Source organism: Rhinichthys klamathensis, unplaced genomic scaffold, assembly GCF_029890125.1.
Source record: "Rhinichthys klamathensis goyatoka isolate OS25496 unplaced genomic scaffold, OSU_Roscu_1.1 h1tg000191l_1, whole genome shotgun sequence".
NCBI classification, from domain to species: domain Eukaryota; kingdom Metazoa; phylum Chordata; class Actinopteri; order Cypriniformes; family Leuciscidae; genus Rhinichthys; species Rhinichthys klamathensis.
In genome coordinates, this window is record NW_026606717.1 from 6,627,552 (window position 1) to 6,655,376 (window position 27,825).

A 27,825-nucleotide genomic window follows, 5' to 3' on the forward strand; every position below is an offset into this window, starting at 1 on the left:
TCAGCAAATGGAATATGAGTGTGAAAATCAGGACATGACAGGAACAATGCAAAGGAGCTGAGTTTCCCCCTTTGGCATTTACAAATTGGTTTTTAACCATGGTAAAAAAAAAAGACAAAAAAAAAAGCATAAATTATATCTTCACCGCCACAGTTTTAATATAAATTCACATTGCTGGCACATTTTGTAGACGTGATTGACCAAAATTTCTTTTTTCTATTCAAAATTTCTTCAAATTCAAAAGCAATTTAGCAAATTCAGTGGGACATTACTGCGCAAAAATCACCTGCAATCCTTCGTTAGCATCTAAAATCATAAATAGAAACCACTGCAATATCGTGTCAGGTATCATTTCATAAATGGGTGGTACACACAGAAACACACAAATATGATGGCAAATCAATAACTACGTTTTTTAAATAAATAGACCTCTCATGTTATAGTGTAGATGGGGCGGGTGAGCATCGTCTGTGCTGTCGCTCCTTATCTTAAAAAGTGTCTAGAAGGTGAGTACAAATTTCAACATCAAAACAGGGAGGTACAACAGTTCAGTCCAATATTTTTTTCTCCTATCGTTCTTCCTCTATATCTTTTTGTTTCAAAGCAGATTGTGTTAAAAAGGGCCTGAGTTTGTAGTTTTTCATCCTTCAGAACAGGACCGCGAGGTCAGTCCAGCACCGGAGTTTTCTGAACACGCTCAGTGAGACCAGTGGCATGAAAGAGCACGTTTCATCTTTCTGTCTGCACACACACGCACGCACACACACACACACACACAAACACACACACAGACGCACCCTACATGGGAGGAACGATCATTCCATGGATAACTGTGAAGAGAGAGAGAGAGAGAGAGAGAGAGAGAGAGAGAGAGAGAGAGAGAGAGAGAGAGAGAGAGAGAGAGAGAGAGAGAGAGAGTTAGTTCACTCTACTCCATTAAACAACCCGTCATTAAAAGAGCTGCATATAAAATGTGAGTGAATGAAACACTACTGGTCAAAAGTTTGGAGTTATTAAGATTTTTTGAAAGAAGTCTCTTATGCTCACCGAGGCTGCATTTGTTTGATCAAAAATACAGTAAAAACAGTAATTGTGAGGTATTATTGCAATTTAAAATAACTGTTTTCTATTGATATTTAATTTAAATTGTACTTTATTCCTGTGATGGTAAAGCTGAATTATCAGCATCAGTCTTCAGTGTCACATGATCATTCAGAAATCATTCTAATATGCTGATTTGCTTCTCAAGTTTTATCAGTTATTATTGGTGCTCAGTTGTTAATAATGGTTCTTCTTTTTATCAATGCTGAAAACAGTTTTTGCTGCATTATATTTTCGTGGAAACCATTTCTTCGATGATTCTTTGATGAATAGAATGTTCCAAAGAATGTTTCTTGAACAGCAAATCAGCATCTTAGAATGATTTCTGAAGGATCACGTCACACTAAAGACTGGAGTAATGATGCTGAAAATTCAACTTTGCATCACAGGAATAAATTACATTTTAAAATATGTTAAAATAAAAAAAACATTTCTTTTAATTGTAATGATATTTCATAATATTACGGTATCTTTGATCAAATTAATATACAGTCTTGGTGAGCACAAGAGACATGAAAAAAAAAAGCATGAAAAAACGTAATTATTCTTATAATTTTGACCAGTAGTGTATGTAAGAGTGTGAGTTGTACAGCAAAGCATTGCTACGAGACTGGACATCGTTTCATATTTTCCGCAGCTATTAATAGTTCTTTAAAATCGGCAATCTGTTTTCACATCTGTGTAACAAACCGTGGCCCTTTCAGATGAGGGATAAATCCTAAACTCTTTCAGCGTCAATGCAAAATTGGCACAAACTAGACACTTGAAGCGGTAGATTAAACGTCTCAACCAACTCCTAATTGTTTGCAAGCAGTTAGCTTTATTGTTCTGGGCTTGTAAGGCCATGCTTGCCCTGGTGTGCACCACTTAAAAATGACGAATTCATTGTAAAGCTGAGACAGTCTAATATCACGTCAATTGAAATTCATTCCAGAATCGTCACTCTTTTTATTATGAGTTAGCAAACATGGACTCTTTTTTTTAACAAGAGGAAAATGCTTAGCACTGCAGATCTGACTCGACATGAGTTTAGCAACTGCTGACAAACAAGAAAGAAGAAAAAAAACTATTTTGGAAGGGTTGTGTTCTCTAGGAACTGCTGGAGCTGAAACTGAACCCCGAAGACATGCGAACAGACGCTCACACATAAAATTGACACACAGTAACATCCTTTTGGAAGTAACATGCTCTACAGTTTTATGATAAAACAGAAAACTAGAGTTTGATATATGGGAAACATGGGATATATAAAGGTGAAGTGTGTAATTTCTGCACATTAGTGTCAACAAATGGAATTGCAAAAATAATGACTGTTTTCGAACAGGTTTCTCAAACATTCCTCTTGTTTGTCATTGGTCGGAAAACAGAAAGTCCCACCTCCATCTCACGCCATTGGTCAAAATGAATTTCTTATAGCTGACTCTATACATGTTAAGCATTGAGTATTTAAAAGTAAAAAATTACACACTTTACCTTAAGAAATACAATTTTCACTATGCAAAATCTGTTATTTGTAGGAATGGATGGTTGGATGATCAGATATGGAAACATGTGAGAAGTGGGATGAACATGGGAGAAGTAACGGATGAGTAACATACTTCAGGAGAAGGCCAGGCCCTGGAGTGCGCTGGCTGTGGAGTACTTGTTAGAGTCGACAAAAGACTGATCTGAGGGAAGTGGAGAGAAGAAGACGGGAAAGGGAAAGAAGACAAGAGAGAGAGAGGTTAATATCAGACCGAATTATGGGTGAGTATATGGTCAAAAGGAAGATTAGACATTCATGCTTCTAGTTTACGTTACAGATCCTTCCTGGACTTTAGTGATGTTACACTACCATTCAAAAGTTTGGGGTAATTAAGACTTCTTTATATACAACAAGGACGCATTAAATTAAAGCATTAGTAAATATTTTTACGTTGTTAAAAAAAAATGCTGTTCTTTTTCATCATAGAATCCTGAAAAAAATGTATCATGGTTTCCTCATTAAGCAGCACAACAGTTCTCAACACTGATAATAATAAGAAAACCAAATCAGAATATTAGAATGAAGGATCATGTGACACTGACCATCACAGGAATAAATTACATTTGAAAATATATTTAAAAAGATCAAAGTTATTTAGAATTGTAATATTATTTCACAATAACTGTTTTTACTGTATTTGTGATCAAATAAATCCAGCCTTGGTGAGCCGAAGAGACTCTTGCTGAAGCTCAAACGTGCTGCGTAACACGAGAATGAACTTCATTGGCTCTTGCTGAAGCTCAAACGTGCTGCGTAACACGAGAATGAACTTCATTGGCTCTTGCAGAAGCTCAAACGTGCTGCGTAACACGAGAATGAACTTCATTGGTTCTTGCTGAAGCTCAAACATGCTGCGTAACACATGAGAATGAACCTCATTGGTTCTTGCTGAAGTTCAAACGTGCTGTATAACACATGAGAATGAACCTCATTGGCTCTTGCTGAAGCTCAAACGTGCTGCGTAACACGAGAATGAACTTCATTGGCTCTTGCTGAAGCTCAAACGTGCTGCGTAACACGAGAATGAACTTCATTGGCTCTTGCAGAAGCTCAAACGTGCTGCGTAACACGAGAATGAACTTCATTGGTTCTTGCTGAAGCTCAAACGTGCTGCGTAACACATGAGAATGAACCTCATTGGTTCTTGCTGAAATTCAAACGTGCTGTATAACACATGAGAATGAACCTCATTGGCTCTTGCTGAAGCTCAAACGTGCTGCGTAACACGAGAATGAACCTCATTGGCTCTTGCTGAAACTCAAACGTGCTGCGTAACACATGAGAATGAACCTCATTGGCTCTTGCTGAAGCTCAAATGTGCTGCGTAACACATGAGAATGAACCTCATTGGCTCTTGCTGAAACTCAAACGTGCTGCGTCACACATGAGAATGAACCTCATTGGCTCTTGCTGAAGCTCAAATGTGCTGCGTAACACATGAGAATGAACCTCATTGGCTCTTGCTGAAAGTCAAACGTGCTGCGTAACACATGAGAATGAACCTCATTGGCTCTTGCTGAAACTCAAACGTGCTGCGTAACACATGAGAATGAACCTCATTGGCTCTTGCTGAAGCTCAAATGTGCTGCGTAACACATGAGAATGAACCTCATTGGCTCTTGCTGAAACTCAAACGTGCTGCGTAACACATGAGAATGAACCTCATTGGCTCTTGCTGAAACTCAAACGTGCTGCGTAACACATGAGAATGAACCTCATTGGCTCTTGGAGAAGCTCAAACGTGCTGCGTAACACACGAGAATGAACCTCATTGGCTCTTGCTGAAGCTCAAACGTGCTGCGTAACACGAGAATGAACCTCATTGGCTCTTACTGAAACTCAAACGTGCTGCGTAACACATGAGAATGAACCTCATTGGTTCTTGCAGAAGCTCAAACGTGCTGCGTAACACGAGAATGAACCTCATTGGCTCTTGCTGAAGCTCAAATGTGCTGCGTAACACATGAGAATGAACCTCATTGGCTCTTGGAGAAGCTCAAACGTGCTGCGTAACACATGAGAATGAACCTCATTGGCTCTTGCTGAAGCTCAAACGTGCTGCGTAACACATGAGAATGAACCTCATTGGCTCTTGCTGAAGCTCAAACGTGCTGCGTAACACATGAGAATGAACCTCATTGGCTCTTACTGAAACTCAAACGTGCTGCGTAACACATGAGAATGAACCTCATTGGCTCTTGCTGAAGTTCAAACGTGCTGCGTAACACATGAGAATGAACCTCATTGGCTCTTGCTGAAGCTCAAACGTGCTGCGTAACACATGAGAATGAACCTCATTGGCTCTTACTGAAACTCAAACGTGCTGCGTAACACATGAGAATGAACCTCATTGGCTCTTGCTGAAGTTCAAACGTGCTGCGTAACACATGAGAATGAACCTCATTGGCTCTTGCTGAAGTTCAAACGTGCTGCGTAACACATGAGAATGAATCTCATTGGTTCTTGCAGAAGCTCAAACGTGCAGCGTAACACGAGAATGAACCTCAGTGGTTCTCGCACATCAAGTGAACATGCTTAAGCTTTCGTTTACCACCACTGATGTGTGCGTCGATGAGTGTTTATATGTGAATAAAAGCCGCTCAATTTATATGGATCTCTTTATGAACTTTTCAAAATAGTAGTTGCGTAGCTGTCAATAGAGCGACAGAAATATCTCAGATTTTCATTAAAATCTTCGTTTTTGTTCAGAAGATTAACGAAAGGCTTACGGGTTTGGAACAACATGAGGGTGAGTAATTATGACAGCATTTTCATTTTTGAGTGAACTATCCCTTTAACATCATTGCAGGTGCCAAACTGAGTTGCGCAAGACTTTCCTTTTGAAAAGTCGATCCACTGGAAGTCATTTGCACATACAGTGGTATACAGTGTTGTCAGTGTTTTGGGTGAACATCCTTTTTTATTGCTGCAGCATTTTTAAAAGTTTTATGATGTTGTTACTGTCATTTGAGTGTGAAGGACTTGTTCATTACCTTGGAGACCGTTCCCATTGGTGCTGGTGCATGTCGGTGGAGGTGAGGACTGGGGCCGAACGACGGGAGCGAACGCGCTCTTCTGTTTCACAGCTGAAACCATGTTTGCCGGAGAGAAGGAGAAGATTCCAGAGGAGCTGCTGCAGTTTGAGGGCAGGCTGGTGGAGGAGGCCATGGTGGGGCTGGAGGGGACGACTGAGGGAATGCAGGAAGTGAGGTTGAAAAATACATTTTGGATTTAGCAGAAAGACAAGGAAGGAAGAGATAAATTAGGAAAGGAAATTCTTGTGGGAAAGAGTTTAGGGCGGAAATGATTACTTGCAATTAAACTAAATCACTTCAGAAGAAGCAATTGGGTTTTTTTCTTTAATGTAAATTTTAATGTTAAAACATTATCCTTTCCCAATTAAAATTTTTTTGGGGTTTAACCTTTAGCTATTTGTTTTGGGTCAATTTTGCTATTTGTGATAGTTTACCTTTTTATATTCTCCATTTAAAAATGCAAGTCGGCACGTTAAATTAGTTCAAGTGAAACCTTGTAGCAAATGCACAATCCATTAATCAAGTCTAATCAATTGATGAAAATTGAAAGCTTAACAGGGGTCTCTGGGACTGATTGGAATTGTCTGATGGAGTCAGTGAGCCTTTTATAATACTTGTTAACATTGCATTTCAAGTGTTAGCCCATCAGTTACTTCATTGATTTAATTAACAGTCTTTAATTGACAGAATTTAAATTTGACAGAGGCAGTAAAACCCTGTTTTTTTTTAAAAGGACCAGAGTCGTTCGAGGAAAAAGTGGGCAGGTTTGCATTGACGAATTTTTGATTGCTTTCTTTTCTTTTGTGTGGGGTGTTTGAGTCAAAGTTGTGCGTTCCTCTGATTTCTTCTCCTTTTTGAATATTTAGGGGGCATTTACACGACATAAAAGGTTTTCCGTTTTTAGTTGAAAATTATGTGTTTTGGCCAACCCGATCTCACGGCAATTCGTACGAATTTTACGAGGTGGCTAATTCGCACGAATTCATACGACCTCACTCGTACAAATTCGTACGATTTTTGCTAATTCGTACATATTTCGTACATATTTTATGTACCAAATTCGTATGAATTTGTCCGAATGACCTACCCCTGACCCCGCCCCTAAATCTACCCATCACGTGGGTTTAGACAAATCGTGCGAATTCGTACGAGTAAGGTCGTACGAATTTGTACGAATTAGCCACCTTTTAATCACAATTGGTCGTGAGATGGCGTTGGTTTTGGCCATTCATTTACACGGCAATGTTTTGTGGGCCTGAAAATGCAAACGTTTGAAAACAAATTTTTTTAAACCGTTTTTGTCTCTGTGTAAACTACAAAAATGCGAATTTGTGAAAACGATTACATCATGCGCATGCGTATTATGTGTTCAGTCTATAGGTGTAGTGTTTCTTCAAAAAGTGACATCGTCAACTACTGGCCTGGCAGCAGAATACAGCGTTTTTAATCGTTTTCGCGCATCCGTGTGAACGGGAATCGTTTTGACAACGTTGTCGTCTGTGTGCAAAAAACGCAAAGTTTTAAACTTGCATTAAACTTTTAAATGTATTAAACTTTTCCGTGTTTAATACATTGTTGTCCTGTAAACTTACTCTGAGTGTCAGATTGCCCCCCAAACAAACACCCTTCACTGATCAAGTCATAATTAAGCCAAACAAACACATCACAATTCTTTTGTCTCTGGCTCGCTTTCTCGTCTCTGGTTAATTGTAAAGAGCGAGCAATTAAGAATTAGAACAATAAATAACAGCTGGAGTGAGGTGGCATTGTCAGGCGAGCAGAAGAGAGAGCGCGTCGTCAGTCGAGAACTTTTAAAGAGCTGTTGAATACAGACTGCGGAGCAGGTGGATTGTGGGAATTCTCAGTTGGGAATTGTATCAGACCTAAAGGCCGATTCTGTCAGACTTCCTGCAATGATTGTGCATCAAAGACAGAAGTTTGTTTGGAAACACAGCCTTGTTTGAGTGTGAATAAAGCACTTCAACTGTCAAATTTCACCCCCGAAATCAAAAGTTCCAAAAGATTGTACTTTAAACACCTTTTAAATGTATTTCAAAAGTTCTCAAATCTCATTTATATGTATTTAGCACATGAAAGCATGTCAGAGTATGTCTTATTTTACAATAATGACATCACATTTTGTCACGTCTTACGGTGCGGTAATAGGAATCCACGCGTGAGGCATGAAGGCGCAAGTTTCGCGTGAGATCATGTTCAAGTCTGTCACACGAATTTGCCACACTGACCAACAGATAGTTGTTTTGTTCGAAAGTGACTCCTTGTATGAGCTGTGCTTTATAAATCACAACACTATTGACAATAGACATTTTTGCTCATGAAATCTCACAGAAATTACGCTAATGTGACCGCAAATTTTAAGTGCAAGTCAGATTCGAGAGCTACAGAAGAGAGGAGGCTTTTTTACCTAAACTAAAACATCAATCTGTTTCTGACATAAAGCAATCATATGGCTTCAGATAACTTTGAATATAGTGCATGTGGACTACACTAAAAAAAATAACATTGAATTCATTTTCTATTAAAACGTAATCCAATAATCATCCCTTTATTCACAACTTCGTTTTTTACAGTGTGCTTTTAAGGTGAATTTTCATCATTTCACTTTTATTGTATGGAAAAGAGCAGCTTGGACATTCTGCTAAACATCTCCTTTAGTGTTTTATCTTGGAAACTCACTTGCGTAGGGCGAGTTGGCGGCTGAGCCGTTCAGGAAGCTCGGGGAGCCGGTCAGGTTGGTCATGCCGCCGTTGCCGTAGCCATTCATGCTGGTGGATACCGTACTGTAACTGCCCTGCTGAGGGGTGGAACTGGGCACATAGCCGTGCGGCGATACGCTACTCGTGTTACGACTGAAACCTGCAGCCAGACACACAGAAAACTTAGTCAACTCGCCTTTACGCCAAAGTAGTGTGTACACAGCTTTGATGGACTCTTGTGCAAGTTTGTGTGTGAGAGAGAGAAACAATATCTCACCCTGGTTTCCACCCTGAGACGACTCTGAGACGTTAACGGCGAGCTGTCCAGTGAAAGAGTTCACTCCCATCATGCTCGCGTGGACGGAGCTGTTGGTGAGGCCGGTGAGCTGGTTGTGGTTTCGTGGCACATTGTACAGGGCCTCAGCAATGTCCGCTGCTCGCTTTAGAATTATTTCCTGGGGAAAAATGATTCATCATCTCTCACAATTTAACACTTTCCTTTAGGACATATAATGGGTGTTAACTTTTATATCTCTACGCTCTTTTGTTTTTAGTTTGCGTTACATGAAGGTCACTTTAGAAACGGTCTTGGAAACATTTTATATATTTCATGTCTTTTTATATGTACTGTAAATGGTATTGTTTTACCCTTTAACACAAATCACGTCCCTCATTCCCTCCATGAATATTTTGTCACTAACAGTTTTTTTTTCTTCAAAAGTTAGTGTACTTGTTTATCAAGAAGACGACAGTGACAGTGAAAAGCGTGCTTTCGATGCATTGTTAGCACAATATTTTCATTTTCTTGAATTTCCAATCATGTTGTAATTTCGAATTATGTAAGTTTGAAAATGTTATTTAATTGTGTGTATTTAAGATACATAAAAAGGCTAGCTATATGAAAGTAGCCTTAGCAAAACAAGGCATTTAGGGCATTTCTCACTACCAGTTGCTTATTAGCATGCATATTACTAGGATATTGGCTGTTTATTAGTACTTATAAAGCACATATTAATGCCTTATTCTGCATGACCATATTCTACATCCCTTAATCCTTCCCAATAACTCAACTTAACAACTACCTACTAAATATTAATAAGCAGTAATTAGGAGTTTACTGAGGCAAAAGTCGTACTTAATATTAGTTAATATTGAGATTTGGACTCTAATCTACAGTGTGACTGAAATGTTATTCAAAAAAGTTTGAAATACCATTTTCAGCCATTGTCATTTCCAGTACAGAATGGTATTAAACTCAATACATAATTTTTATGTGGTGAAAATGTTCCTAACTAGGGGGAAAAAAAAGACTTTCATAATTATTCTGTGATGTATGTACACTGTTGGACATTGTTAATAGACAAATAAGTAGTTTTTCATTTTTTTTTTGTTAGGCCAAAAGTAGTGACAGAAACACCCATACATTTTCAAAATGTGTTATGCAACTGTTATGTATCAATGATAATGTTCCTCACCTGGTTGTTGTGGGGCATCCCGTAAAGTGCTTCCACCAGATCTGCTGCTCTCTTCAAAATCACTTCCTGTACGCAAAATAACAAAGAAAATATTGATGCTAAAAAAGATTTAGAACCCCTTTCATCCTCAGTTCATTGTTTATAAATGTACAATCCATAACACGTATCACTTGTAACTATACAATGTGATGTTGTTCTCTTTCACAGATCAAAATAGGGTTGAATTGCCGTTTAATAACGTCAGTGATCACAGCCAAGTGGAACACATGGAGCTGATGTTTGCTCAATTGTTCTGTGTCTGTCAGGATGAAAAAGTGCAGTATTTCAGCAAACATCTGCTTTGCGTTGAGGAAGGACAATGCAATCTATGTTTGCAGTGCAGGTCACTCGGTTTCACAGTACTGGGCAATAACTCAGCAGAAAGCCAGCTCTCGTAAGAGCTCTTACGATGACGGGACATCAGAGAGGGAATCGATGCGTTCCTGCTAATGAGAAATAATTACTTTAACATACGCTTTTCTGCGCAGTCACATGATGGGGAAGAAGGACAACGGGTGTCATGATTGTTTAAGTGCAATGGCTGGAAAGCAGTAGTGACTTTTGTGTTGTTTTAATAATGTGATTATGTGGCTTGTGCAATATCTCCACATTATCAAACTAGCATGGGATGTGCAAGCATGGGAGGGTTGCAACAAATGGCACAATAAAAGTCAAAGTTCAGACACTAAATCCTGTGTTTTGAACAAATTTTCACAATCAATGAATTAATTATGAAACATTGATCATATCACGTATAGGTTTGTCATTCGAAATCTCTCGTTAAAAAGTTAAAGTTAAAATACCCTTAGGGAAAAAATCACATGAATTTCACAATGTTTATGTGACTTTTGAAGCATATTACCAAGGTTTCATATGTGGACATTTTAAATCTCACATGCTATTTTAATAAGTTTACATGATAAACCCTCTAGTACTGTTCGTTAGGTGGTCAAAAATGTCCAAAATTTGTATTTTTATTTTATGTATTTTATTTTAGTTTGATAATGTTTTATTTTAAAATATATATATATTTTTAAGGGATTTTATGGTATTAAACTTTATGCAGTAGTTAAGCAAGTAATCCATTTATTCACTTTTTGAGCATAGACCTGAAAATGAAATTTCCAACTTAAACTATCATAAATTTTGAATGCTTTGGAGCACAGACATAAGTTTGGTCTCTTTTTAAAGTTGGCAGTTTATTGCTGAAAAAGTTTTTTAAAAAGTGTTATAATTTTAAGTTTGTTTTTATGAAAAATGCAAAAACTACTATCAATTTTAAATGAAATATCTATTTTCCAAAACACGTTTTACTCTAAAACCGCAAGACAACCAAACCTAATAAATAAATCTAAACCTGGTGTGTTCCAAATTTGAGTTTGATATCCGTAGTATACACGTATAGAAATGTTTGCATTGATAATAATAGTTGTTTATAAAACCATCATATGTAATTTATTTAACACATTCATATATGTATCTTTGGTTTAAACAATACTTACCTAATTTGTTGAATTTGCAAAAGCATTTAATCATAAACTGTCCCAAGCTCCCATAAGATCTTACCATCTTACATAAATAATTGCAATGAAATAAATGGAAATCGATCATAAACCCTTCGTAAATGGCCGTAATGATAAAAATCTAAATTGTACATAAAATCATTTTGTTGATAAATAAACGTAAAATGATGCATGAATGAATGGTTTTATGAACAGTTTACAAAGATATTCTTATATTCACGAAATGAGTAGTTTTACCTGTGAAATTCATGTATTTTTCCCCATAATAAATGTAAATGTACTGTTGTTAGATGTTTAAATTGCAGTAGTCCTCAAACACAGCGTTTTCCTTATATTTCTCCGTCCTGTATGTTGGCGTGTGGGAGAAGTTAATGCAGAAGGGCTCTGCTCCAGCTAACCGAGTGACAGGCAGAAAATTGCTCCCCCCCCCCCATCTGGACACGACCTTGATCAGGATCTTACCCCTAAGCATGTGTGCGAGTGCTGTGTTGGAACATATTGCCTTCCAATCAGGCCTGGGGTGTGTCGCACCGCACACACACAGACACACAAACGCACAAACAAAACTTGATGGGGGGTCAGGCAAGCAATGAGGAGTTTTAGTGCGCTGTCCAAGGTGCTAAATTCACTCAATTATGGCCGTGCTGGCACTGTGTTAACCTCTCATTATCGTCACGGGGAGCTGTTAGAGCGATAGATCCCGCGGAGAGAGCGAGGAGGCGGAGGAGAGTCCCTCTGCGGCCCAGCGTGGGGGAGCGTGAAAGGGATACTGGCGAGAGAAAGGGCCCGAATGAACGTGGGGCGGCCCGGAGGCAGTGAATTCCCAGTACGTGTGAGTTTAGCCAAAACATCAATCAGATGCAGGTGAAAAGATGAGGGGGCAGAGGTCGATGATGAATACTGTATAGCAGAAACACTGAGCTCTATACATCACAAGCGTAATAAGTTTTTCTATGCCTTTGGACCACACTGTAAAAAAAGAAAAAGAAAAGACTTTTCAAAGTTGTAAATAAAAGATTATTGGCGCACAGTATGTTTTAAAAAGGAAATACTAAAAAAAAAGTCTTTTCAAAGTTGTAAATAAAAGATTATTGGCGCACAGTATGTTTTAAAAAGGAAATACTGTTTTAAAATTTCACATATAAATCAATGTTTTACTTTGTGAAATTTTACTAGCAATTTCTGAGGGGAAATAGTTTCTACGCCAATTTAAATTTTCAGTGATTTATCCATAAAAATCAAAAAGTGATCGGTTCAGTTCATAATCAAGCATAACTACAGCAATTTTCACTCCGAAATTGCTAGTATGTTCACAAACATTTAAAAAGAAACGACAAGTAACACTGAATACAATTTGACATTCTGAAGTAGAAAAACTGAAATAGTATTTTCTTGTAAAACATATTCAGATAGTCTTTATCTACACAAAATCATATTTTAGAGTGTTTAAGGTTAAAGACAATCCATAGTTGTCCCAAATGGCACTGCGTCAGCAATAGCTCATCAAACAACTTCCAAAATTCATGAAAATTCATTATGCCACTGAGCCACACTTTACAGGAAGTAGCACATCATGTTTGGATCATCATTCTGATAGACGATAAAAGCCCTTTACTGTTCTAAACTGATTAGATCAGATCTGATGAAGCATGACATCATCACATACTCTGGTGACATCATAAACGGGTGACAACAACTCCATATGCAATGATATCTGATATCTGAATAACATCTGAATATCATGTTTTTTATAAAGGAAACATAAGAATAACCTTTATATTGCTAGTAACTTGATTTATTGAGTTACTTGATTATTCATACATCATTGTTTAGAAAAATCACGTTAAAATGTGAGCGTCAAATATGATACATCAACGTTTATTAGTTCATCTTATCAATCATTATTGTATTGCATTGCATTATGTTTTGCCCCCACAATGTAAACTACAGAGCTTTGATCATAAAACTAAGCATTAAAATATGATCATAGTAAGACATATTATTGGGAGATATAGAGTGACAACTGATATTTATATGCATTTTATTTATGTAAGTAGTCTGTAATACTGCTACAATATTTAATTGATTTCCATTACAAGTCATCAGAATATCAGTCTTAGGTTTTGGCCATGTAAACATCAGCAACTGCACAAAATCGCAAATTATTGGTCAGTTTGTGTATCTGAATTATTATTATTTTTCCACCTAGAGAACGAGCTCCATAGTCACGCTATATGAGCCATAAAAGCTTTATGTTTCAAATGTGATACTCAACAAAAGGTTCAATAAATGGGTCATTATTTTGTAATATAAAAAATGACTTTTGGTCTTTTCCTAACGCAAAGCTATCGTATGGCTGCAGAACACTTTGAATAAAGTGAATGAGTCTTATTGACTATTTTTTTAACATGATTTTTTGAAGCTTTAAAGTTTAAATTGAATGGTTTGAACATCTTATTTGTGTTGACAGAATCAATTAAGTCATGGAGGACTGGAGCAACATGAGGGTGAACCATGACAAAATTACTAGTCCTTTAAGAACATACATACTAAAAACGGATCAATAAACGGTTCAAAATGGGCAGGTTATGTTGGACCTCATTGTCAATGTTAATGTCCAGTAGAGCATTCACACTTCTGTTGTCCTCTCTAATCCTTTCATACGGGCTACTACACCGTCTGTCCTTCTGTGTCTCTCGTGTCTGTCTGAGTCTGAGTTTGAACTGGGAACAACACTAAACTGAGAGGTTTAGATGTGAGAAACATTGAAAAATGAACTTAAAAGGTCATATTGTTCATAACTGTTTCTCCAATGACTGATAAAAGTGTAAAAAACAAAGAAATATTTATATTGCATGTGCTGTCCAGCAAATGTTCGCTTAATCCAGAGAAGAAGAAAAAAAAGATGGTTCACATTAAAAGCTGTGTGTAAAAAGGCTTGTGGTTGCCAGAATAATTCTGTTAAAATACAGTAAAAATGTAAACATGATTTTTTTTTTACTTCCAAAAATTGTACAATATTTTACGGTAAAATTACATGAAAGGTAATGTTATGTTACAGTTTTCCCCAAATATAGTAAAGAAACTATTAACCAATTAACAGGTTTTTACTGTAGCATTTTTACAGTATTTTACAGTTAAAATTAAGGCCATTTTACAGGGTGTAAATAACAAATATCCTACATATTGTGAGCATACGGTAGCTTCAAAATAAGCAAAAATATCTTGAACTTAAGTTATGGTTAAGTTCTTTTGTTTTGAGTGTTTACTTTGAGAACAAACCTGTTCCCACCAATTAAAAATAAATACAAAATGTATAAATTAATCAGTCAGTCAATCTATTCAGGTACGTCCACATCCTCAAGGGTAAAAATCCTTCATGAAGTAAATATATTTGTATTCTAAAATAGTTTAGGTTTGGTTTACCATTGTCTGTAATTACATATAATTATAATAATTAGCTTTATATAAAAACAATAGAAGTCTATGGTATGCCCTTATTTAGATGGCTAGGTAAACATATGTGTGTGTCCCAGTCTCTCTCTCTCTCTCTCTCTCTCTCTCTCTCTCTCTCTCTCTCTCTCTCTCTCTCTTTGGCGTCCCTGTGTTTGGCTGGTATGATTGAGGTGAGCAGTTGAAAAGAGAGCCCCGTCAACAAACTGTTATTACCTCAATAAGGACGAGAAAATCGATGGGGCGGAGAGGAACAGAGCATGTGTGTGTGTGTGTGTGTGTGTGTGTGTGGCGCCACCACTGCCAATGGGACAGCGGCCAAGACAAGAGAGATGGAGAGAGAGCGAGAGAATATGTATGATTCTCTGTTCCTCCATATGTTCGACCTCTTCATTGAGCTCAACACTGTTCTGAATGTCAGAGGTGCCAGTGTGCTGGAATAATTTCTCTTCCTCCTCTCAAGCACACACACACACACCCTCTGCTGTGACTCAATTACTGGTGGTGGAGCAATAATAAAGTCCGGCCAGCAGAGACTTCGATCGCTGACCTGCCGGGAGGCACCGCTGGACAGCTGACTTCACCATGATGGATCACCTCTGGGTGCCCGAGCTCTTAAACTTAGCCACACACACACACACACACCACTCTTAAACATACACTCACATGTATATAGTTCATCACCAAACATACACACTTGTGAAACGAACAGAATAATCTCAACAACCTAAGCAAACTCAATAGTCCTAGGGTGAATGTTGAATGGGAACTTGTGAAGTTTCAGTGATTTTTGATCTTCCTGAATCAACATTATTGTTGGTCCTGGAACAATATTCCTATCAACCAATCAGATTTCAGGGCTAGAGAAAGGTGGTTGTCTAAGACTGTGATAGGTTGATTCTCATCAATGCATCATTTACATTTACTCAATAAATCTCCAAATATACAAATAATATAATAGCAATGTAATAGCTCAGAAACAAGCTAATCTAAATATAATATAATACAATATAATAATAATATAATATAACAATATTGAGGAAACACTGGAAAAAATGAATTTTAAAACCTTTAGTTAATAATATCTATAATTGTTTTTCTAATGACTGATAAAAGACTGAAAAAAAAACACACAAGGAAATAATTGTATTACATGTTTTGTTCAGAAAATATTTGCTATAAATATTTAACAATAAATATTTCTGGAAAAAAGGTTTGTCATACTCCAAACAATTAAAAGAGATGTCTATTTATAATATAATATAATATAATATAATATAATATAATATAATATAATATAATATAATATAATATAATATAATATAACATAACATAACATAATATAATATAATATAATATAATATAATATAATATAATATAATATAATATAATATAATATAATATAATATAATATAGCAACACTTAATGAATGGGTATTTAACTACAAGACTATATTATATTATATTATATTATATTATATTATATTATATTATATTATATTATATTATATTATATTATATTATATTATATTATATTATATTATATTATATTATATTATATTATATGATATTATATTATATTATGAAGGCCACCAAGAATGATTATTATAAAGATAACTATAACTAGGCATCCATAAGCACCATACACAAGCATATTGTTGTCGCTTTAAATGCTCAAAAAACTTTAAAGCAGAATGGATCGGGATTAGCTCTCAATGTTCAAACCATATCTTTATCGTTATTGTTATAGTTATCGTCCTAGGTGTGAACAGGCCTCTTTTGTTTAAATCAAAATGGCAGAATTGTGTTTGAGTCCCAAACCTCAGGCTGAGGTCTAACCCCAAATCCAAAGGATTTGTCAATAGGAATGATGTTCCAGGACCAACTAGAAAGCTGATTCAGGAACACGTTGTACTTGGCGAATTCTAATGTTTTCTGACTCATGACCTAGTCTGGACTGTGAATCCCATTGATTGAACAAAGCCTGTTTTATGCCATATTTCTAGAGGTCCAGCACAACAAATACAAGCCAACAACTCTTATTTGGACTATTTACACAACTAAACAACAAGATTTCAATAAGACCAAATAGCCCAACCTGCAAAACAGTTAAAGCCCTATAGAGAGTACCTGTTACACTCAGAGGACAACATTACAACAAACACAACATGCAAAACATGGCTCGATGTACACGTAAAAGTACAACAACAGCAACAGACAGAACTTTTTTTTTTTTTTTCCATGATGCAACTCTTTCTGTCCTTTTGCAACAGACTCTAATGTTCATCCAAGCAGAATTATTACCATATGAGTTTCATCACCAAGACAATGATGACATAACCATGCAGCCCTCCATCTCAGTCCTTCATAAGTGAGAATCATTACTTTGATGTTATAGCTAATGCTGTAGCGCTCTTTCTGAATCAAGGAAAGAGGATCTGGAAGCACTTAATAGTGATAGCAGAATGTCAGATTAAATGCATACGGTAACGGCTGGATCATGATTCATGATTCAGCCCACCCAACATGGATTCTTGATAAACCTGTTAGTTCAATGGAGGCATGCAATTAAGCCTATAAATATGAATCAGCTATCAGTCAGTTATATATATATATATATATATAACACCTCATTTCGACAGCACATTTCTGTTGATGTGTCTTTAACAACAGTGGAAACGCTACTCGTACCTTTGGCAGGCGTTCAGGATCTCCTGGATGTCGAGGTATCACCTTCTGTAACCGCTGGAACCCGTAGTCTATGGTGGGCTCGTTCAGGGCTACAAACAAAAGCAGAGACAAATCCATTCATTTTAGGTCAATTAAAAAAAAAAAAAAAAAAAAGGTTTTCCTATTGATGCTTTACGTTTAACACTAGTACATAGCTGACCATTGTAAGGCTGCAAAGAATAAAAGGCTCTCCGTATTTTTTGGAACAAAACATGGACATTTAGTTGTAAATTAACTTTTTTTTTCTTCTCTCTAAATATACAGCTACAACCTAGAGTAATAACTCTGTAGAAAATGCAATATTAATAAATACAGCGGTTCTAATGGACGTCATTTGAAATCGTTGGGAATTCTTACGCCCGTGTTAAGTGCAGGGAGCGCATATAGCATGTAATCGTAGGACGTTTATGTTTTTTTTACGTTTAGCGCAGCAATTACTTTGCATAAAGTCTTTATGCTGTCAGAAACGCGAAAAGCCTGTCACTCAGTCTGAGGGAGGGATGAGATGGAGGACAGGAGAGATATTAACAAGCTATCTGACACCATTTTGCTCCAGTAATGGACAGAAAATGGAAGTAGAAGAAGAAGAACTGTTTATGATGGCACTTTGTTTGTAAAGTGCCACAGTTTTACGAGCCTACTTAAAAGTAAGGGACCAAACAAAAACTTCTGATGGCAGTAGCATTTAAGACAGTTCTGTTATACGCTATAACCAGCTCAGACAAACTACAATTTCTAAAGAGAGACACACACATGCACACGCGCACACACACACACACACACACACACACAAAACATTAATTCTCTTAATTCAATTACAGTTACTTCTAATAGAATTGCATTAAATACTGTACAGACTAGAACAATTCTATATAAAACAAGACTTAACATAAAAATTGAACATCTAATGTTAAAATATATGTTTTAAATGTAACCTTCTCCCTTTACACACTTTGGTCAGTTCAGTTTCATGTCTATCTTTGTATTGTTCAACTGGTCAATGTTGATATGGCATTAAGAAAGTAATTAGTAATGCAATACTTTTTAGAGAGAGTAATTAGCACAGTAATCTAATTACATTGTTAAAGATGTAATTAGTAGCTAGTAATTAATAAATGTTGCCCATGTATGTGTAAGTGTATGTACTATAAATTACTAATGTAATATAATATAATGTAATGTAATAAACCCATTTTGTAATAAACAAATAAATAATAAATTACAAGGAAGGATGACAAGTCAACCATGACATTAAATGAAAGATTGATATCATATTATATTATTAAATACTTTATTAATCTAAACCGCACAACCTCCTCCACAACATTAGATATAACCTAAAAACACAATTTATATAAAAAAAAGCAAAAAATACTTTTTTATTGTGCAAAGGATTTAATCTGGATCAACAATGTTGATAAAACCATTTACAGCAGCTTAAATTCCTGTATTCATATTATATATTCATTACAGCCTGTGTTTAACAGGTGCCAAGTTATGTGTTGCCCTGTTTTTTTGTTGGTTTTTTTGGTTAGCATGTGGTCCAAAACATAATGGGACCTAAAAATGGCATCCGATCAGAATTAAAATATGAACATCTATTGCAAAACGTTCATAAATAACATGTCCAAATGAGCGTCTGGTCCCAAGGCTGTTGAAGGATGGACATGTGAGGAGAAAGAAAGAAAAGAGGAAGAGAGAAAGAGAGAGTGGTTTGGGCAGTTTGAGTGTGAGGGAGTGTTAGGGGCTGCTGGGGCATGAAACGAAGGTACTTTCCTGTCGGTTGGAGCAGATGGTTAAGATACTGTAAACCCTGTTTAAGTTATGTTGAAGTTGATATGTGGCAATTAAGAACATATAGGTTATGACTGTATAAGTGCTGCTGTTCACAGTTATTACCATAATAAATGACCTTCAATTACAGATTTCCTTAGAAATGTTGGTGGATAATATCTAATTAAGCTGAAACACCTGCCTGGATGAAGGAGAAAGAAACCGGTGTCAGGAACCGGTGTGTGCGTGTGTATTCCTGTGTGCGTGGCATCTGTTAATAAAGTGATATGGAGATGGATGAGTCAGTGCGCTAGGAAACACATTCACATGCTTGTATGTGTCAGGACTACTTCACTCTTCTCTTATTGCCATTGATTTCTACATTGTATCCAATCCTCTCACTCAGCCTGGGGAAAACATTCACTTACCGAGAGACCTAGAGGTCGACAGAGAGGATGACAGAGAGAGAGAGAGAGAGAGAGAGAGAGAGAGAGAGAGAGAGAGAGAGAGAGAGAGAGAGAGAGAGAGAGAGAGAGAGAGAGAGAGAGAGAGAGAGAGAGAGAGAGAGAGAGAGAGAGAGAGAGAGAGAGAGAGAGAGCGGGGACAAAGGGGTTCTCAAGACGTGTGGGGAAAGATAAAACACTAGAATTTTGTTTTTCACAAGGAATTGTCTTAAAGAATTTAACATAATATACCCTGGATTCAAACTATGTCAATAAAATCAGCTTTAAAACACTATATTATATTATATTATATTATATTATATTATATTATATTATATTATATTATATTATATTATATTATATTTAGTGCTGGGCAACGATTAAAAAATTTAATCGCGATTAATCGCATGATTTTCTTGCGATTAATCGCGATTAATCGCATTGTTACGCGCAAAATTGAATAATGAATTATAAAGTAGTGTATTGTGCACTTTTGATTTAAATGTACTGCTACAAAAGTGCAATAACATGTGGTTTGCAAAAACTTTAAACAAATAAGGTGCTTTTATACCAGCAGTATTCCCTTTACACAGTATCAATAAAATATTTCTTGTAAATCTCAACTTAAACATTAACGTAATCAAATCAAATATTTAAACAAAGCTATTTGCCACTGCCAGGGCATTACCTTTTATCTAGCTTGTTAAAACGAGTCCAGTTTTCTTGTTTTCTGAACAGGTATCTTGTATCAGGGAGCAGCAGAAACAGTCTATGTAGTCAAAGGGTCATGATCACTACTACAGATATAAGTCGACCAACATTACTTCTCTGATAGCAGCTTAGGTTTGGTCATGGCATGCCATGGTTTCCCACGTAAGATTACATTAAACAGAGGTAAAGCCCAATTTATACTTCTGCATCGAACTCACGCCGTAGCTGTGTAGCGCGCGTACCCTGACGTGCATCTCTCCAAAAATGTAACGTCAATTCTACGCGTACCGCAAGCGCTGTGATTGCTAGAGAACCGCTCCCCGGGTTTCACACTCTCCCTCTGCATGTGTAATTGCGCGTCAACGCGGACAACGACGCAGATATAAATGAAAACCAACGCGTAGTCTATAGCGTAGAGGCTCCGGGGTAGGTCCGACGCAGAATTATAAATCAGCCTAGAGTGAGGTGAAGTGGTCGAGCACTGGTGCAGCGACAAGCGGGTCCTGTGAAACTGTTGCGGTCATGCTCGCCTCACGCACGCGCCCGCGCGTTGCCGAAGTTGAATTGTCTAACTTTTTGTACACGACGCGCAGCACAAATCATTGGAAGAGAGACTGATCCTCGGCTCGCTGTTTGTGAGTTTCCAGAATCTAAATAGTTATCAGGACATCAACAGGAGGGAATTCACATGGCAGAGCATCCCCGCTAAACTAAACGCAGGCCTATCAGGTAAAGTTATGTATAATTTTTGTTTAAGTTAAAAAGGCTACAGCTGCGTAGCGCACAGAAGCCGTGGCCATGGTTACTATCCATAGAGCGCCTGTCATTCACTCGCGGAGCGCTGTCTCCCTTTCTGTTCACCTGAGAGAACCTGCCAAAGCCTCTCCACTGCTTGTTTGGGTGGGTTATTTGCTGGCTGACCAACATCCCACCCCTCCTGTGATCATGGTTTGACTGCAGGCCTATGTGTATTCAGAGCCAGTGAGCAACGGACTTTCAAAATAATAATAATAATAAAAAAAACTGCGTTAACGCGCGATAAAAAAATTGTCGGCATTAATTAATAAATGCGTTAACGCGTTAATAACGCGTTAACTTGCCCAGCACTAATTATATTATATTATATTATATTATATTGTATATTATATTATATTGTATTATTATATTATATTATATTATATTATATTATATTATATTATATTATATTATATTATATTATATTATATTATATTATTTTATTTTATTTTATTTTATTTTATTTAGTGCTGGGCAACGGTTAATCGGGATGCGATTAATCGTTGCCCAGCACTTATATTATATTAAAACAACTTATTGCATTAAAAAATAGTACATAGTACATAGTACATAGTACAATAGTACATTACAATTAAAGTGACTTGTGATTCCAAATAAATTTGCAGGCCACTGTATGTCCACTTGGGAAAAAAGACAATGACAATCACGTCTTCTTAAACCACTGTATTTTTGGAGTCACGTTCCAACCCCCTTCAGAAAAATAACCGTACGAGAAACTGTGTTTCTTATGAAAGAACCTTTCCTCTACTTTCAACACAGGCTGATACTGCGGGTCAATGCGTCCCTCAAGAGAATATGAGTTTCCAATTTGATATACTTTTTGATTGGGTCACCACTCACCACATCCTCTAACCCTCACTAAAGAACACAGAGATATCGAGGGCATCGAGACATATAAAGTCAATTTCGATAGAGGAAATAATCCCTTAAGTTACTTCAGGGGTCTAACAAGGGACGAACTCAAGAGAGTGAAGTTCTCAGAAGGAGAATGAAGCCCTTCAACTATTTAAATATCTCTACTGTATGAAAAGTTCTCATCCCAAAATGGGGAAGTGGGATTGTTGTTGGCCTAACTTTTCACTGTAGCCAAGTGCAGTATTCACTACATGTGAAACAAGCGCTAACCACACGGTAAGTATTTATAGCTTGGCCCAACTCCACTTCTTCAAACTGTTTTATTGTTTTCCTCGTATTAATACCACATGGCATCAATTTGCACAGGGATGTTGGTTTTTAGTTCTCCCTTGGTAGCTCTAGCGGTTAAATAGACAAAAATAGCCTAAGTGAGAGAAGTATCTAACTGTGCTATTAGCTAATTTAGCAGCTCAAAATGTTTCAGAAGGGAGTTGTTAAAAGAATATCGGTTTGAACCATGGAATTGTGTGCTTGCATGGCAAAGGAAAGCGATCCAATGCAGCTACTGTAGCTCTGCTAATAAAATCGATATCATATATTGACATGATCCTAGCTTTGGGATACTTCAAGGACGTGGGAATCTAACGGCTTACGTGGTACTGCCTGATCTAAATGATCCGAACCTAATGGATTTGTGAGAAATTTGTGAATTGCTTTGGTGACAGAGAATTAGATTAGTAAACATCTTGAGCCAAAGCAAATATTGTCTACTAGTGTCCACAAAGGATCAATGAATCGTCTGTGAGCTGTCAGCACAAAACGATTGGCTGATACTGTCATACTGACTAGAACATCATTGGCAATAAATTAATGAGCAAATATGCCCCCGCCCTTTTGCGTTTCGCTTATTTCTATCCTTCGCTTTTCTGAGAAGAATCTCTTGCAATCACAGAGATCAATGCTTATTGAAATTTCATGAGGGCAGATCCAAGCCTCGTCATATTTCACTATAATGACCTGGAGGGGAGAATGTTGTGAGTAGAGGGATAGTGAGGAAAGAGGAGAAGGGGAAGCATGAGGTAAGTCCTCATTTCATTTGAGCATAGTAAAGTGGTATGACGGGTAGTAGTTGGGTACATAATTGCCTATTGCACATACACTCACTCTACGATAGAGCCCAACCCACACAAAATCCAATAGATTCATTAGATTAATAGATTCAATAGACCTTACTCCTTTTTATAAGGGATGTCGATTTAACGCGTTCATTTAATTAATTAGTTATGGAAAATAACGCGAATAAAATGATTTAACGCATTTAATGCACCCGCCCCGTACCTTTCATTCAGTTGATTGGTGACGAACATGAAAGTCTCGAGAATACGGTTAGAATGGCCCGACGAGCGCAGAATCACACAAGTGTTGTTTTTATTCCGAATAGCACGTGTGCAAATGTGATATTGATTTTATACAACAGTTCTCTTAAATAAGAAGTTAATATTGTGTTATACACTCACCTAAAGGATTATTAGGAACACCATACTAATACTGTGTTTGACCCCCTTTCACCTTCAGAACTGCCTTAATTCTACATGGCATTGATTCAACAAGGTGCTGAAAGCATTCTTTAGAAATGTTGGCCCATATTGATAGGATAGCATCTTGCAGTTGATGGAGATTTGTGGGATGCACATCCAGGGCACGAAGCTCCCGTTCCGCCACATCCCAAAGATGCTCTATTGGGTTGAGATCTGGTGACTGTGGGGGCCATTTTAATACAGTGAACTCATTGTCATGTTCAAGAAACCAATTTGAAATGATTCGAGCTTTGTGACATGGTGCATTATCCTGCTGGAAGTAGCCATCAGAGGATGGGTACATGGTGGCCATAAAGGGATGGACATGGTCAGAAACAATGCTCAGGTAGGCCGTGGCATTTAAACGATGCCCAATTGGCACTAAGGGGCCTAAAGTGTGCCAAGAAAACATCCCCCACACCATTACACCACCACCACCAGCCTGCACAGTGGTAATAAGGCATGATGGATCCATGTTCTCATTCTGTTTATGCCAAATTCTGACTCTACCATCTGAATGTCTCAACAGAAATCGAGACTCATCAGACCAGGCAACATTTTTCCAGTATTCAACTGTCCAATTTTGGTGAGCTCTTGCAAATTGTAGCCTCTTTTTCCTATATGTAGTGGAGATGAGGGGTACCCGGTGGGGTCTTCTGCTGTTGTAGCCCATCCGCCTCAAGGTTGTGTGTGTTGTGTCTTCACAAATGCTTTGCTGCATACCTCGGTTGTAACGAGTGGTTATTTCAGTCAAAGTTGCTCTTCTATCAGCTTGAATCAGTCGGCCCATTCTCCTCTGACCTCTAGCATCAACAAGGCATTTTCGCCCACAGGACTGCCGCATACTGGATGTTTTTACCTTTTCACACCATTCTTTGTAAACCCTAGAAATGTTTTTGCGTGAAAATCCCAGTAACTGAGCAGATTGTGAAATACTCAGAACGGCCCGTCTGGCACCAACAACCATGCCACCCTCAAAATTGCGTAAATCACCTTTCTTTCCCATTCTGACATTCAGTTTGGAGTTCAGGAGATTGTCTTGACCAGGACCACACCCCTAAATGCATTGAAGCAACTGCCATGTGATTGGTTGATTAGACAATTGCATTAATGAGGAATTGAACAGGTGTTCCTAATAATCCTTTAGGTGAGTGTATTTTAGACGTAATATTGTCTGTTTTTGCTCAATTTTGCCAACTAAAATGTTACCTGTATTTTCACGTTTTAAGCGAATCATTCGGGTGAAGCAATGATTCAATGGCCCATTCATGAAGAGAGCCATTTACTAAATTCCTGAATGAATCAGCCGTTTGAACGAATTGAATGAGTCGACACAATGGCTTACTCATTTAGACATTTACTGCTACCTACTGGCAGTTTTAGTTTCTTATTTAGAGTATCACTTCATTCAAAAAATGATTTCATATCTTGCCTATAGCCCAGAAATGGAAATTGTGTTCATTAACATTTACTCACCCTCATGTCGTTTCAAACCTCCATGACTTTCTTTCTTTTGCAGAACATAAAAATATATTTTGAAGAATGTTAGTAACCAAACTGTTTTGGTCTGTAAATATATATTGGAATACCAATTCAGATGCAGCTTCTGAAAAAAATAAAAAATAAAATCATGGTTGTTGTAGCCTAAAAGTTTATGTGTAATAAATTCTATGTTGAATCAAATAAAGAAAATTTCTAAAGCTACTTTTTTTGTAATGTCCATTTGATGCTCTTCTCAGTTAACATGACTTTAAATGATCTTTTGGGGGTAATTTCTCAGCCAAAATTGATCTGCAATTAATTTGCGATTAATTAGAATAAATAATCGGCACATCATGTAATTAATTATATTAACATTTTTAATACATTTTATTAAATGTGATTTTTGAACAAATCTAATGTGAGAATTGTTTGTTTGTCCACTGATTCATGCCTTACTTCAGTGACAATTAATAACATTGAGCACTAATTGAGCACATCGAACACATAGAACCATTGTTCAAATCAAACTAAATAAAGTCTAATTCAAGGTTATCGAGTGAAAGAGAATTAATCAACTGACTGTATAATAAAATCAATTCTATTCTAGATCCATGCAGGTTTCGAATCAAATCATAGAAATGTAACGTAGCTAAATAAAATCAAATGGAAATCAAAGTCAATTAATTAACCAATTAACCAAATCAAAGTCAATTAATTAAATCTATAATAGAATTAATTCCATTCAAGAACCACCAGCAGCACAAACACTGTATACTGTAGATAGTCTTTCACATTCTTTTTAAAGTGTCTAAATCAAATCAAACAAACTGAATTAAACTGAATCAAATCAAATGAATCAATTCTATAAAAAGAAATTGTTCTATTCTACAGCCAGCAGTTCCAGAGGTCCGTCAGCACTATCACAGCATGGATCATCTTTCACTGAAAAACTTTTTTAGAACAAGCTAAGAACTGAATGAATCAAAGTCAATGATTAAATAAAACAGATCAAATCTATAAAAGAACTGATTACGTTCTATAATGAGACCAAAAACCTTGACAGAACTATCTCTGTATGGATCACTAAAAAAATACCCATAACATTCCCAAGTACTGAATGGGACTAAACAAAATGAATAGAATCTACAACCAGCCGGTTCGGTGCTCTAGCAACTATGGGTCTTTCACTAAAACAATGCTTACCAAGAATGTTTGAATCAAATCTACAAACTAAATCAAACTCAAAAGTTATCAAATCAAATCATAGCAACACTGATTCTATTCTTGGAACAAGCAGGTCCGTGGCTCTGACAGCACTATGACTGTATGGATCGTCTTTAACTAAAACTCTCATCCTTTTCCTGCTATAGGACTGCAGTAATGAGCAAGGGAATGTCACCACTTTCCTCCCTCCTTCTTCCCAGAGGGTGCATGTACCCCCCCTTCAGGTACGAGCTCAAGGCAAGAGCTCTGGGGGATCAATACCCACGGCAGTGGAGCGTTCAATACCTCTGAATTATTGCTTCATCCCCCTCCCCCTATTATAGATGAGTTATTTTTTCCAAGCCACACCACTTTAAGATCAATAGAGAACAATCTTATTCTTGTCTTTCCCCCTGCTCTTTTTCCACCACACTATTTTCTTTCTAAAGTTGCATCTATATGATAAAAAACAACAGGCAGTAAAAGAGATGTAGGAGGCAGATGTAGAGGAACAGCAGCTGAATTTGGTTTGAAGTGCGCTTTCTTTACAGAACGAAGGAAATGTTTCTTCACATGACAGAACTTTACACAAATATACGTGTAGTATTTTAGTATTTTAGAGTGGCTCTTTTCTCATTACTTTGAGAAATACGAAACCATTCTGGTGTTTTTTTCTGCTTGGTGTGCTGACTAATAACGTATTTCCATTTTGCGTTCCACTTGTTTTCGGTAGGGCTGTGTTATATAATAAAGCCTCGAAACTCGTCCTTTGGGGTCTTGTTAGCAGTGTGTGTGTTGGTGTGTGTGATTCATCTACCATCTACAGCACTGCTAGACTCAATTCGAGCCGCTGCCGAGATATCTGGCTGCAGTCCGATCTTGTGACCTGGAATTGTCTGAAATCTAATTGGAGGTGCTCGTCCCTTCCGACAATAAAGCATTCAGTTGGCAGCAGTAGAGAATTTTTATCGTCACCAATTACTGCCCGTCTAGCCAGCAGAAAAACGCTTTGCCGTTAAAAAGCAATATTTGGTTAAATTAGTGTAAAAAAAATTTACTCAAGTATTGAGATCAAAATGTAACAAGTTTCTCCACTTCTGAAACGACATTTTTGTTTTTCAAACTCTTCCTCCAAACCACTCACTTTTCACTATCGGATCAATTTCTGATTTGATTGATATTCTGTTTCATAAACTGGGTTGCGAATGCAGTTTATGACAACTTTGAAAGAAAGTATTGATAGGAAAGTGGGAAAGTAGTGATCTGGCATCACTGTTCGGAAATATCAATCTCAAAATTATGAAACTGCAGAAAGTGTGTGAAATGGGGAACTGAACGGAAAAAATGGTCTTTCTTTCTCAGATCTGG

General features: G+C 37.0%; 1 protein-coding gene across 3 annotated transcripts in view; it reads right to left on the reverse strand.

Moving 5' to 3' along the window:
• Positions 1-227: 227 nt before the first annotated feature.
• ebf1b (EBF transcription factor 1b) overlaps positions 228-27,825 on the reverse strand; it is a 137,873-nt gene continuing 110,275 nt past the window's right edge. Inside the window, exons 11-17 of one of the 3 annotated variants that reach the window (XM_056262239.1) lie at positions 17,559-17,647; positions 9,854-9,919; positions 8,656-8,818; positions 8,359-8,538; positions 5,620-5,814; positions 2,700-2,768; positions 228-830 (exon numbers count right to left, since the gene is read on the reverse strand). In XM_056262239.1, coding sequence (XP_056118214.1) covers positions 2,701-2,768; positions 5,620-5,814; positions 8,359-8,538; positions 8,656-8,818; positions 9,854-9,919; positions 17,559-17,647 — 761 coding nt within the window. In that variant the 3' untranslated portion in view covers positions 228-830; position 2,700. Of the gene's footprint in view, positions 831-2,699; positions 2,769-5,619; positions 5,815-8,358; positions 8,539-8,655; positions 8,834-9,853; positions 9,920-17,558; positions 17,648-27,825 lie in introns of all 3 variants that reach the window. The other 2 variants (XM_056262238.1, XM_056262240.1) reach the window with 2 other exon arrangements.